This window comes from Myxocyprinus asiaticus, chromosome 12, assembly GCF_019703515.2.
Source record: "Myxocyprinus asiaticus isolate MX2 ecotype Aquarium Trade chromosome 12, UBuf_Myxa_2, whole genome shotgun sequence".
Classification (NCBI taxonomy): Eukaryota; Metazoa; Chordata; class Actinopteri; order Cypriniformes; family Catostomidae; genus Myxocyprinus; species Myxocyprinus asiaticus.
Genome location: NC_059355.1, coordinates 36,362,799 through 36,375,842, shown reverse-complemented (window position 1 = coordinate 36,375,842; position 13,044 = coordinate 36,362,799). Strand labels below are relative to the sequence as shown.

General features: G+C 38.4%; 1 protein-coding gene across 6 annotated transcripts in view; it reads left to right on the top strand.

Annotated features, from left to right (window-relative positions):
* Nucleotides 1–226: 226 nt before the first annotated feature.
* The window catches only part of LOC127449194 (la-related protein 4-like), a 39,309-nt gene continuing 26,491 nt past the window's right edge, over nucleotides 227–13,044 (top strand). For 2 of the 6 annotated variants that reach the window (XM_051712453.1, XM_051712451.1), the window contains exons 1-2: nucleotides 227–707; nucleotides 8,668–8,809. In XM_051712453.1, the coding sequence (XP_051568413.1) occupies nucleotides 603–707; nucleotides 8,668–8,809 (247 nt within the window). In that variant the 5' untranslated portion in view covers nucleotides 227–602. Of the gene's footprint in view, nucleotides 708–6,497; nucleotides 6,688–8,667; nucleotides 8,810–13,044 lie in introns of those variants that run through there. The other 4 variants (XM_051712450.1, XM_051712448.1, XM_051712449.1 and 1 more) reach the window with 3 other exon arrangements.

The following is a 13,044-nucleotide window of genomic DNA, read 5'->3' as shown; positions in this document are numbered from 1 at the left end:
TACATTTATTGTTAAGTAATCAATAATCTGTAACTGATTACATTACAAAGTAACCCTCCCAACCCTGGAAGTCATATAAAAAAATAGAATAAACCTTGGGCCATCCCAAATTACACAAAGGTTTCACGTGTGGATTATTCGCTGTGTCATGATTCGTTGCAGTTGCCCGGCTGCTGTTTCACTGAGCGTCTGTCGCTATGCGGATAGAGCGCCTGCTGGTTGCTATGCGGCGCGTGTTGCACACTGTTGCCAGGGAAGAGCGCGATGAAAGGGGGTGGTCGCATTGTCTGTCGGGACTGTAGCGGTGTGTGAATAGCTGCCGTAAATCAGAAACGCTTGCTGATCCTCTGGATTGCGTTCTTTATATTAAAGCTTATTAGGGTATCCTGAGATAGATTCGCAAGCTTTAGTGATAGCACAGCTCCCTTGTTCCCATTCGTTTCGTTCCGAAAAGGTAAGAAAACCAACCCTAACTAGCTAGAGCAAGTGCTTGTTGCATTCAGCCGGCGAGTGGCGGCGGATTTGGTGAGGAGGTGCGCGGCGGCGCTTGATCGCAGATTGGGGTCAAGAGTGGCCGGCCGGTATAGAGCCAAAGGCGGCCGATGACTTCGGAGAGTAGCAGTCAACCGCAACAGAAGGAGGAGGTCGAGACGGGATCAGTCGCCCGAAATCAAGAGGAGAAAACCGGCGAAGACCAAGGCGGCATGGTGAGCTCAGGCCTGTGGTACTGAATCGGCATAACCCACTTAACCCTCCCCCCTCAAGCACGAAGATACCATGTCAGTGTTAGATGCCCGTGGGGGCAGGTAGATAACTTTTAAATTATGCATTAACATATTAAGAAGAAATGCTTATTTATGCTAAGTAACCTTTATGATTTTAAGTGTTTTGAACTATTAGGTTCAGTGCCTACTTCTTACTTATGGACAAACTAGTTGTAACGCTACCTAGATTGTTAGTTCGTTAGCAAAGTTATCGATCCACTGAAATTGTTGAGACAAATAATCGCTTAGTAACGAGAGTATTAGCCACGTCTGACTAACCGGCTTTAAGACAAGACGACATTGCTAGCCAACACAGACTAAATATATTTCCAACATAAATTATACCGCATGAGTACGTGTTCATATCCTGCTCAGTGGAACAATGTTTTTGTGCCACTACCATGCGTGACACAAGTTGAGTTTAATGTCTAACCTTTAAACATTATGACCATTTAAGTTAATGCATGCAAGTTACAATTTACTCCGAGATATTATTTTCAGTTTGAGAATGTGTTCTCTAGACTATATTTATACAGCACACAAATGTGTAAAATAGCTAATTTTAGCCATCGTAAGTGGTTGTCATATTGCCAAGGTTGATGAATTTCTACTCTTTCTATATATATTCACTCAGAAAAGACCCAACCAGTGCTAGTCCTAACGTACCTTTGGTATTCATATAGTTACTGACTGTTGCACCACAGTTATAAGCAGGTACATATTGCTGAATTTGCTGTTACACCCAGTGCCCGGATTCTAATAACATAAGGCTCATTGATTATGCAAGTTGTCTAGTTCTCTGAGTGAAAACAGTGGACATTTGTTGTTGTGTTGAAGGCCTGAGATGTGTGGTCATGAACCTCACTAGGTCAGGTTGATTTTAGTGTATCATCATGGCAGGATTGCATTCTATTTTTATGAAAAAACTAGCTTTAGCTTTAACACAAGAAGCCCTTTATTTACCTCACAAAAAAGTACTGGGGTGGCACCATGGTATCAGATTGTAATGTCATGTTATATTGTAATATACTGTGATACTGAATGATTAATATATTAAAGGAATATTCTGGGTTCAATACAAGTTAAATCAACAGCATTTGTGGCATAATGTTGATTACCACAAAAAATAATTGACTCGTCCCTCCTTTTCTTTAAAAAAAGCAAAAATCGAGGTTACAGTGAGGCATTTATTGTACAATGGAAGAGAATGGGTTCTATTTTTGGAGGGTTTAAAAGCAGAAATATGAAGCATGGTAAGTTGTGCGTGAATCACGGAGAGTAGCATGAGCCTCCACATGCAGAATCTCCGCGGTGTCATGCATAGCGAGCCACGTGATAAAATACGCGGATTGACGGTCTCAGAAGTGGAGGCAACTGAGACTTGTCCTCCACTGCCCGGAGTGAGGTTAGTAACCGCGCCACCACGAGGACCTACTAAGTAGTGGGAATTGGGCATTCCAAATTGGGAGAAAGGGGGATAAACTAAATAAAAAGAAAAGGAGGGACGAGTTAAAATATATGTGGTAAAATGTGTTTTGTGGTAAAAACAATATTATGCCACAAATAGACCTTATTCATGCTAGCACCATCTTTGATTTTTAATGGGAATGACAAAGAGGCTGTGAGGGATAGATGTACAGTCTCTTCAATGGGCTGAACTGCAGTTTAAAGTGTTTTTGGATTGTTCCGTGGACAAAACATTGTTAAAATAACTGTCCAAGAGCTTTCGGTATACAAAGAACTCCAGACAACATGAGTTGTGGAATATCAGATCTGATCTAGGAGCTTTATACAACTTTGTACCGTTCGTGCCATTGAATAGATTGTACCTCTATCCCTCACAGCCTCGTTGTCATTCCCATGAAAAATCAAAGATGGCGCTAGCGTGAATAAGGTCTATGGTGTTGATTGAGCTTAACTTGAATTGAATTGTTGTAGGTTACTTTAAAAAATTTAACTATTATCGTACTTTTTGCTTGATATCAGATCTGGACATCAAAATGAAGCTCACATTTACAGGTTTTGGTATCATATCCTGTCCTATCGCCAAGATTCTGTCTTTTTTTTCTTTTTTTTTAGGTTGTATGCATGTATACATGCTGAAATACAAATTAGGGTTTCCACCAAACTTAGGCTTTTTCACACCGGAGGCGACGCGATTATGCAAAGTGAATTGCAGACGAATGGCACTTTCCCAAAGAAAGCGACGAGAATGTTTAACGTTAGAATATTTATGCCTTAAAAATAAGTGCCGCTAATTGACAAGCAATTTTACCCTGATACGGTAGGTGGCTCAATGCATCTTTGAGCTGGTCTGCCCTTCGCTAATGATGAATGAGAAGAACCACTTGACAAGTTGGCAAAACAACCTAGACAAGCAAACGAGTTCACTCGAAAAAAGAAAACGTATTTCTCTACCAGCTGTAGCAGCAATGAGCAAATCAAAAAACTAATCAGTGAGAGGAAACATTCGAGACACTTTCACAAACTATTTCATTTCACCTGCTGGATACATTCACTGGCAGTATAAACCATTTCAAGGACTATTTTTAAGTTCAAAGTGACGTCTTTGTTCCTTGAACATTTCCTACTAGTTGTCCTACTTCTACTTCAAAACAGCAGCGGGAGGTGCTTTATTTATAGTGACTTTAACATGATTGCCATAAAATGTCATTATTAAAATGTGGACTATGTTGTTTGGTGGCTGGATGCTCCCTGGATGCCTGGAACTAACAGAAATTAAAGTGTTTAGATCTCGGCTCCTATTGGAAATTAATTGAAATTGCTCGCTCAGCTTTGCTCACCATGCGCCAGTGGACACGTACCGTTAAAGGGATAGTTCACCCAAAAATGAAAATTCTCTCATCATTTACTCACCCTCATGCCATCCCAGATGTGTATGACTTTCTTTCTTCAACAGAACACAAATGAAGATTTAAAATTTTTTTTTTATCTCAGCTCTGTAGGTCGATAAAATGCAGGTGAATGGTGGTCAGACCTTTGTAGCTCCAAAAATCACATAAAAGAAACAGATAAATAATCCATAAGACTCAAGTGGTTAAATCCATATCTTCTGAAGTAATATAATAGGTGTGGGTGATTAACAGATCAAAATTTAAGTAATTTTTTACTCTAAATCTCCACTTTCACTTTCATATCTGAAAGTCACATGTGGTGCATGTTTAGTTTCACTTTTACATCTGAAAGTTTGTGGAGATTTAGAGTAAAAAAGGATTTAAATATTATATCACTTCAGATGATATGGATTTAAACACTGGAGTCATCAGGATTACTTTTATGTTTCCTTAATGTGATTTTTGGAGCTACAAAGGTCTGACCAGTGACGTGCACAGACCTTAGCAGGGAAAGGGTGTAAGAATGAAAAAGGGCACTGATTTATTTATTTTTTAATAGTAATTATATATACTTAACTAATTTCTTGGCTTTTCGAGTATTAAAGCATTTTTCTTGTATTATATACTGTACATAATTTTTCATTTTTTCCCCCCTTTATTACAAATAATAGCCTATTGTTATATTTTTCACAAAAAGTACCATGGTATTACACTTGTTTGTTTATTTTCAGACATGGTCTGTGATAACCCCATGTTTTTGACATGTGACAGTAAAACCATGGTATTTTTGTAGTATATAATATATTAATCATTCGGTATTACCCTGGTAACAGCACAGTGTCTTTTTTGTTAAGGCTCTAATATTTTCTTGTCTCATCACTCTTCACTCTCTTCCCCTCACTTCATCCTGTCATTTTTGCTGCTTCCACTTGGACCTTAGATTATCCTCTTTATGTAACTGACTCTTCTTATATTACTTTCTCTTCATTTCTTTTAATGTTCATGATATCTGTATTCTGTCATTAATATTTATAAATATAAAGAACTTTAGCAATAATATGGCAGAACCATGGTACATTAATGGTGTCAAGGTGGTACTATGGTTTTGAATGGTTATCATGGTAGACTACATGTCCAAAAAATGGTAATACCATGGTATTACTCTAATGTGATTAAGTGATAAGTGATTACTCTAATGGCTTATTAGTTTAAACAAAAACCAAACTGGCTTTGGCTGAAACAGATAGCTACTTCAGTTTATGACAGTATTCTATAAAAGACTACTTTAATTTCTATCACTGAAAATGACACGATTGCTCCCATAATAATTAATAAATCTGTCAACACTGCAGGTGTGCGATGTTGGAAATACGATAGCATGAACTTGCAACACAATACATGGAGTGGACTTATCTGTCCTATTACTCGTCTGAGGTAAAGACACTTCGATGTTCTGGGACAAATGCCAAACTGGATTTTTGCTCCCTTGAAGGGCACTGCTGCGGGAGGGATGCCACTCAAAAGCTCTTTCAAAACGAAATTAGGAAAATTAATTTTCTCGAAGGGCCCTTCCATAAGACTATTCGCGAAGGGTATATTCATACACTAATGCCTTGTTTCCTTCAGAGTACCCACTTAAAGGGCTCTGCACTTCACAGTGAGTTTAGGGCATAGGGAGGATCACTTGCTATTGGAATCCGCTGCCCGATCTGCTGTGGCTCGCTCTTAAAGGCACCTCTGCTTAATTTTCTTTAATATGCCCGCAGTTTACAAAGAAATCTCATAACACATTATTACTGTTATTGTGAGATAATTATGAGATTTGAATTTTGTTGTATTTAAATATTTTAATTGAATTTAATTGTATCCCCTTTTCTGGACGAACAAACGGTCACCTTTAGATTTGTGAGCGAAAGGGGCTTGCGCCCCTGCTGCTCCGTTCTGTGCACGTTACAGGATCTGATCACCATTCACTTGCATTTTATGGACCTACAGAGCTGAGACATTTTTCTAAAAATCTTAGTTTGTGTTCTGCTGAAGAAGAAAGTCATACATGTCTGGGATGGCATGAGGGTGAGCAATTGGGTAAGAGAGTTGGCATTTTGGGTGAACTATCCCTTCAATATGGATCATGATGCCCAGATTTACAACTCTAGCAGTTGAATATAAATTTCTAGTGAAACTATGGATTTTCCAAAATAAAGAAAGAGAACACGCTGTGTATTGTTCCTTATATTATTTTCAACAGAATTGTGTGCCTGGCTGACCTGGTCAAACCAGATTTTCATTTGACTGTTGGAGAGGAGCTGTTTGCTTTAATTTGATGACAGTAGTTTTTGGCAAGCTTCGATGTACAGCAATAGCTCTGATGTGACAGCCTGTCACACTCAACAAAATCAAAAGTGCAACAGTGGTTGAGCTTAAGTGGTTGCATAAACATGCATTCAGATCTAGATTGGGCATTCCTAGCTCTGTTTGATAGCTCATGAAATAAGGATATTATACACCGTGTACATCAGCAAAACAAAATACTAAAATTTCAGACGTAAAGGACTCATAAATATCTCCGTTTTGTTTTCCAAGCTACTTTCTTTCATTTTATCCCGCAGACTTGTAAAGCATTTGTATTATCTCTCGCCACGTGCTCTGCAATGATTTTAGTGGCAGAGGTTACAGTTCCGGTACCTTGAACATAAGTTTGACAGATGCAAGTCTGCTCCAATGGTATGAAGATCCTTCATGACGTATTTTCAGTATGCACCAATCTCTTAACCGGGGGGGGGCGGGAGATATTCAAAGCGTGCTGCTGCATGTGACCACAAAAGAGGCGACGAGAAGAAGAGCTCGCGGCCAATCAGATTCAATGGGCGCCGTTTTGCACAGCAAACAGGACTGTTGCAGACGATGAGGGATCGCGAAACTCTTTGGCAGTGAACTTGCACTTTTGCTTTTAGCGAAAAGAGGTGGAATCTGGTGCCACGTTATCGTCAGTTAGATTTATTCATCAGCGGGGTGTCTAGCGAGAGGTAACGTTTGTCGGGGAGAAGACCATGCTGTTGTTTGTGGAGGTGAGTTAATGAGGTCATTTTGGCGACCGCGAATGTTTTTCATAGCTGGAGCATGGATTGAGGTTCATGGCGTCCGCCACGAGGAATTCAACAATGAGAAGACGTTATTGTTGTTATGTAGTGCACTGAACAGTTATGGTTGGATTTCTAGTGTAAAAATAACTAGTGTATGATAAGCATGCTAGTTGAGTTGCTATGCAAGTCTGTGTTGATGTGGTCACGAACTAGCCGTCGACACCGAAAGACCCACGTGCGCGCAACAAATGCTAGCCAAGTAGCCAGGCTATTTAATTATCTTAAAATGCATCACTTTTGTCGTTCGTTTGCCAATAAAGTGGTGAAGGCAGCAAAAAGAGTTGTAGTTAGCACTAGATGCCTCGACTTTTAATGCAACATCTTGTCTAAAAAGAACTAGCCCATTGAAAGCCAATAAAGCTCTGGTCAGGTTAACCGGGCTGCGATTGAGATGCAGGTTTGTAGCTCTTTGCCCTGTACTCAGCTCTGGTTTATCAGCATGGAGGTGGATAGCTAATCAGATTACATGGGTGAAAGGCCGACTATTTGAAACCTCGTGCCTCTCACCGGGCAAGATATAGATCTTGTGAATGATAATATTATTAATCCCTGATCAGCCGCTTGTAGTATTTACTCTACAGAAGTTGGGGGAGACGTTGTGCAGTTCTGTGTAGTTTTGGTTTTCATACCAACTTCTGTGCTTCTTAGGTGTGATAATAGTTGGGGCCCTTGCCTTTCCTGCGCAGTTAATGTACCCTCACCTCGCTCTTCAGACGTCCTTCACCAAGGTTGTGGCCATAAGGATTGGAGTTCATAAAGCATATACATTCTTTGACTTTGTAGTAAGCAGAAGCTGTGTTGTAATTTGTGCCTCCGCGTGTCATGTAAAACTGCGGTAGCGTCGCGTATGATGCTGTTTATATTGTTAATCTTTAATCACGCGGAAATTCTTAGAGTAGTTCACCCAAACATGACAATTCTGACATTTTCTGACACTCAAAGCCATCCCATGTGTATGACTTTTCTCTCTGCAGCACACAAACGACGATTTTTAAATCAATGTCAATACAATGGAACTGAATAGTTTTGAAGCTCAATAAAGGTTGGATAGTTTTGAAGCTCAATAAAGTGCACAAAAGCAGCATATAAGTAATCCATAAGACTCCAGTGGTTCAATCCATGTTTTAGGTGAGAACTGACAAAAATGTAATTTTTTTTTCTTTTTTTTTCTCTCCACTGTACATCTTGCCATTGCAGTCTCTAGACCCAATCATACACTTCCTAGTGCTTGACCTATAAGATGGGTCACCTATTGGATCGCTTCAGAAGACTTGAGTAAACTTCCTGAGTTAATTTTATGCTCCCTTTATGTTCTTATTGGAGCTTCAAAGTTTGGTCACCATTCACTTGCTTCGTATGGTTTGTATGGACCTAGAGAGCAGAGATATCTTCTAAAAAATCTTTGTATTCTGCAGATGAAAGTCATACATATCTGAGATTACATAATGATGAGGAAATGAGAATTTTTATTTGTGGGTGAACAATTTCTTTAACGCAAACAGATGTTGTTGAAATGCATTGTTTTCAAGATTTAAAATGGCCATGTTTTATGGTTTGTGTGGTCCCACTTTTACCATGTTTTGAACTAGGTAGAAAACTTTTTGCCTGAAACTCTGAAGGCCCAACTACATCGTGTTGCCAGTTCAATAAACAGCTGCTTCATGTGAGCTTTGATAGGATTCATACCACCACTGTAGATGATGGTCAGAAATGTCCATTTCAGACTATAACTACCCAGCAGTTTTCTGTTAAATTGTTTCGTAATTAACAAAATGTTTAATTGGCTTGTTGGGTATATGTTATCATATGTCTGCTGCATTTATTCTAGCATGATATTAAATCTAATAATAAAATTGAAAATGCATTATCCGTTTTAGCTCATATGTTTTTAACCTTGTTTTGAAGGTGACTACTAAGGGGGCCGGTCTAAATCCCAATGCTAAAGTGTGGCAGGAAGTGTCTGCACCTACCACCCAGGCGCCAGAGGCGGCCACAGAGACTTGCCATTGGCCACAAGAAGATGCTGGCTCCACTGAAGAGTCAGAGGGTATGTACACTGATTAGCACTTGTTTAGCATTTAAATGTTTTTTTATTTTTTTTATGATAAATACTTCAAAAATCTGTCAAAGTTTAAAATGCAGTGACAACTATAAGTAATACATTCATGGATTAAATGCAACATTGCCTCAATCAGTGGTGTGTGTTTGGTGCAGGGCTATTTGTTTGACAACAGTTATTTTGCTACTCTGTTTGGTGATTCTAGTGTCGCTGATATTACACACTTAACCTTTAAATATAATGGAAAAAAAGACTTCATATTTAAGGGGAACTATTGGAGCAATTTGTGAGTTGACTAGAAAAATTTTGGCATGTTTTTGATTGCGTGATGAAAAACATTACTAGTTAGGGGTGGGTAAAAATATCGATTTTCCAATGAATTGTGATCTTAATTTGAACAGTCTCATCAATTCTTGAGTCCCAAGATTTATATTTTATTCTAAGCGCAACAATGCTTGTAAGTCACTTGCATATGCTACCAAATTTTGTACTATGCGCAGGCATGTGACGGTATTCGGTTATACGGTATATCACGGTACAGTATTTTCCCTAGGATTTTTTTCAGCAGCAGTGCTGCCTTGCGCGCATCCACAAGCCTGCAAGGCCGGGCCCATATTTACGCACTTTGGTGGAGTAATAGCTTAAAATGACCTTAGAATCATTATAGATGGGTTATTCATGTTTGCCTTGTCGTGTGTGTGTGTTATTTACTGGGAGCTTTTGACACTTGAAGCGCTCAATCACTTTAACTATTTTGATTAAACAAACACCATTAGAAAATATAAACCTATCTAACAGGACATGCATGTCACCATAGGGCTCCAGACTAACATATGAGAATGGTGGCACTGGTGCCACAAAGTTCTACAGATGGTGTCACCAGCACCTGATTTGGTAGCAACAGTGGGGAAAAAAAGTATTTTTTTGTCCTTAAAAAAAATAAATAAAAAATGATAGAAACTAGTTGTTGACCAATAAATCAGCAGATATTCAGACTTTTTTTAATTATCGCATCGGCTGGCTGATAAATTTTTCCCTTTGGCCTTTGTTTCTTGAGGGCGTTGAGAATCGCCTGCTTGCATGTGAAGCGACTGAGACATGTAAAGGACCAGTCACGGTTCGTTTTGTTATGTGCCATCATGTTACTACGATAATAGTGCAACAAAGTGTCATTTAAACAATCCGCATATCAGAGCCGCGGTTGAGCTCAATGTTAGTGTTCGCCTGTTTCATTCTCCCTCTCTCTCCTCAACAGTTCCCTGTAACTTTTCACGGTCTTATCTAATGCTAAAAAGGCAAATATCAATAAAACTAATATCATACGTCTGCAAATATGCACATATCTGGTTAAAACAGATGTAATAAACCTCGCGCAACTTGAGCAGATCCAGCATCCTTTGGAGCGCTCATAAATCTTCCTCTGAAGCACATATTCTAACAGTCTCTCCTCAACAGTTCCCTGTCACTTAACTTTCTTTTCTAATGATAAAAGGCAAAAATCAATAAAACTTCTATTATATACCATTTGCAAATATGCAGATATCTTGTTTAAACAGATGTAATTCACAAACCTCAGGAAGATCTAGCGTTTTCTTCTCGTCGTGCGCTCGTATAATATATTCCTCTGAAGCGCGTATGCTATCAGCCAGAATCAAAAACTTCAGGATCAAAAGATCCTCTCATTCAGAAATCATGACGGTCTGACCTGTGACAATCCAAGTAGGCCATCCAGGCCGTTTAAACAGTCAAGAGATTGCTGCTGCTCATGATGGATCCGCACGGGCGTGAGTGCAACTTCAAGGCTGTATCCAAAACAGGAAAATACTACCTCCGGAGGCTGTATACGGAGGTACGATGAAAATATGGTGCTTTTCAAACTGTTCAAAGGCCAGTTTCCTTAAGAGTTCCATTCATTCAAAACAGTTGTCAGTTAAGCCATTAACTGATTTTGTAGCAAGTCAGCTGCCTATATTTTCATATGCAGCCCAAGGTAAAAGCGCTTCACATGTGCTACAAGTAAATGTCTTATTCACTATGCACTGTATGTACAATCAGTTTGATTCTGTATTTTTTGAGTAAATGCGATTGCTAATGTGGACATGCCATCCATGGTTGCTGGACTACTGTGTGTACTGTTGTTTCCTATTTTCTTATATTAATTTCTTCATGTGCAAATTATTTACTAAAATTTGATGACTAAACAGAAATCTGAAGAAACTGCTATCATTTAAAATACAATTTTTTATTTTTTATTTTTTTTTTTTTTTTAAGAGGTTTCTTTTTTTTGTTTTTTTAAGCAATGTTATGTTTATTTACTATATTAAATTGGGATGTATCGGCCACCCTGCTCTCTGGATATCGGCATCAGCCATTTAAAAAAACCCATATCGGTCGACCACTAATAGAAACTAGTGTTGTCACGGTACTAAAATTTCAGTAGTTGGTACTGATACCAGTGAAATTTCAGTGTTCTCGATACCAATTTCAATAACATAGCAAAAATGTTAATAATACACCAGTTTAGTTATTTTTAATTATTTACTAATTTTAATCATAGTTTAATAGTTTAATTTCATCAAAATGGTGTCTAATAAATTCTTAACTTTGCAAGTAAAAATTAACTTTTTAAAATGTAATTGCATTTTTTTTTGCCAATTTTATTCAACAACTGTCTTGTGATATTTTGATTATTATTATTATTACAGTGAATATTACATTTTACTATACAGTTGTAATATTCTTATTCAATTTCTTAAATTTCAGGCCTCTTTTTTTTTTTTAATCATGCTTTTATGACGTGTGTTTTTTGCCGAAAGGCTCGCTTTCCTGTATAAATAGTTCGCGATACGGCTCGGTGTGATCATTAAAGACTTAAGTCACGTCTGAAATCTCATCTCTTAACACTGGCCTTTGAGTCTGACAAATGAAATGTAGGACACAGTTTTCTAGTGTTTCTATTCACATTTTTCACAGTCAGCGAAATTACCCATTATGCTTGGCGTGTTATTCCAATACAGATGCTACAGACTTCCGCTTCGCAGCTTATTCCCATAACTAAGCACTGAAATATCACTAACAACAGTCAAAAATGAGTGAACAGTCTGTGTTTAACGTAAATCCCTTTCTTACTAAAGGCCACGTGTGGAGATTCGGTTTCGACTTCAATCCCTGAATAGATAAGTACACAATCACACACACTTACATTGTAAAGTTACTGGGTTCTAGTGCTCTGCACGTGCCCTGTGTGCGTGTGAGAGAGAGACTGACACACAGCACGCAGAGAGAGAGAATTCACGTATATGATGTGCTGTATTTAAGTTTTTGTTGAGCATTCAACATGAAAACAGCCAAATCGTGGGCATTTAGGGAATTTAGAAATCCCGACTGGTCGCTTTTTAAGGAAAAAAGAAAAAGAGGAAACATCCGTGAAAAGAGGACGTATGGTCATAACAGGTTCCGTTTAAATATCTTCAGATTTGAGGCAGATACCTTTGCATTATTTCTGCATTAACGAGCTGCCCTCTCACGCACTGCCAAGAACAACTCGGTCTCTCACTCATTCACCTACTCGCAGCACGACATGAGGTATGAACCTTGTAAAGATGATTAATGAAACAAAGGCTTGGTTTTAAATGTTTTTTTATTTTTTTTTATCTGTCATCTTCCAAAATGACAGACAGTATTTGGAATTCTGTCAATGTTTTAAAAAAAATGTCAAGTGACGGAGAATTCGTTTAATGCAACCTCTGATTATTAAATCGGGTTTGACTCGGAATGTTTCAGCATTGGCAGCTTTTGGGAGGGCTTATCGTTGTGACATTCAGTAGTTTTAAGCCACCTGTAGTTGTTATAACACCCTATAACAGCGCGTAATTATCCAGACCCTTTAGCTGCTAGCCGTCACCAGTAACGATAATCTAGCTGATAGCAACAACTAAGCGGAAGTGTGGAGCATCCATGAGGAAGTCTCTCACCACAATGGCGCCACCCATGGAGAAGTCAGGGAAAAGGTGGATATGTAGTAATTTTGAAATGTTATGTTTTAAATTGTTACTGTGAAGCACTTTTTGGTCAACTCTGTTTTAAATGCAGTATAAATAAAGCTGAGCTTAGCAAATGCTGTAAATTTAATATATAAATACATTTTATGTGCTGCATAGTTCACAAAGGATAAGTGCTCTGCTCTGACATCTGATACAACGTAAATTATTCTCAATATCTGT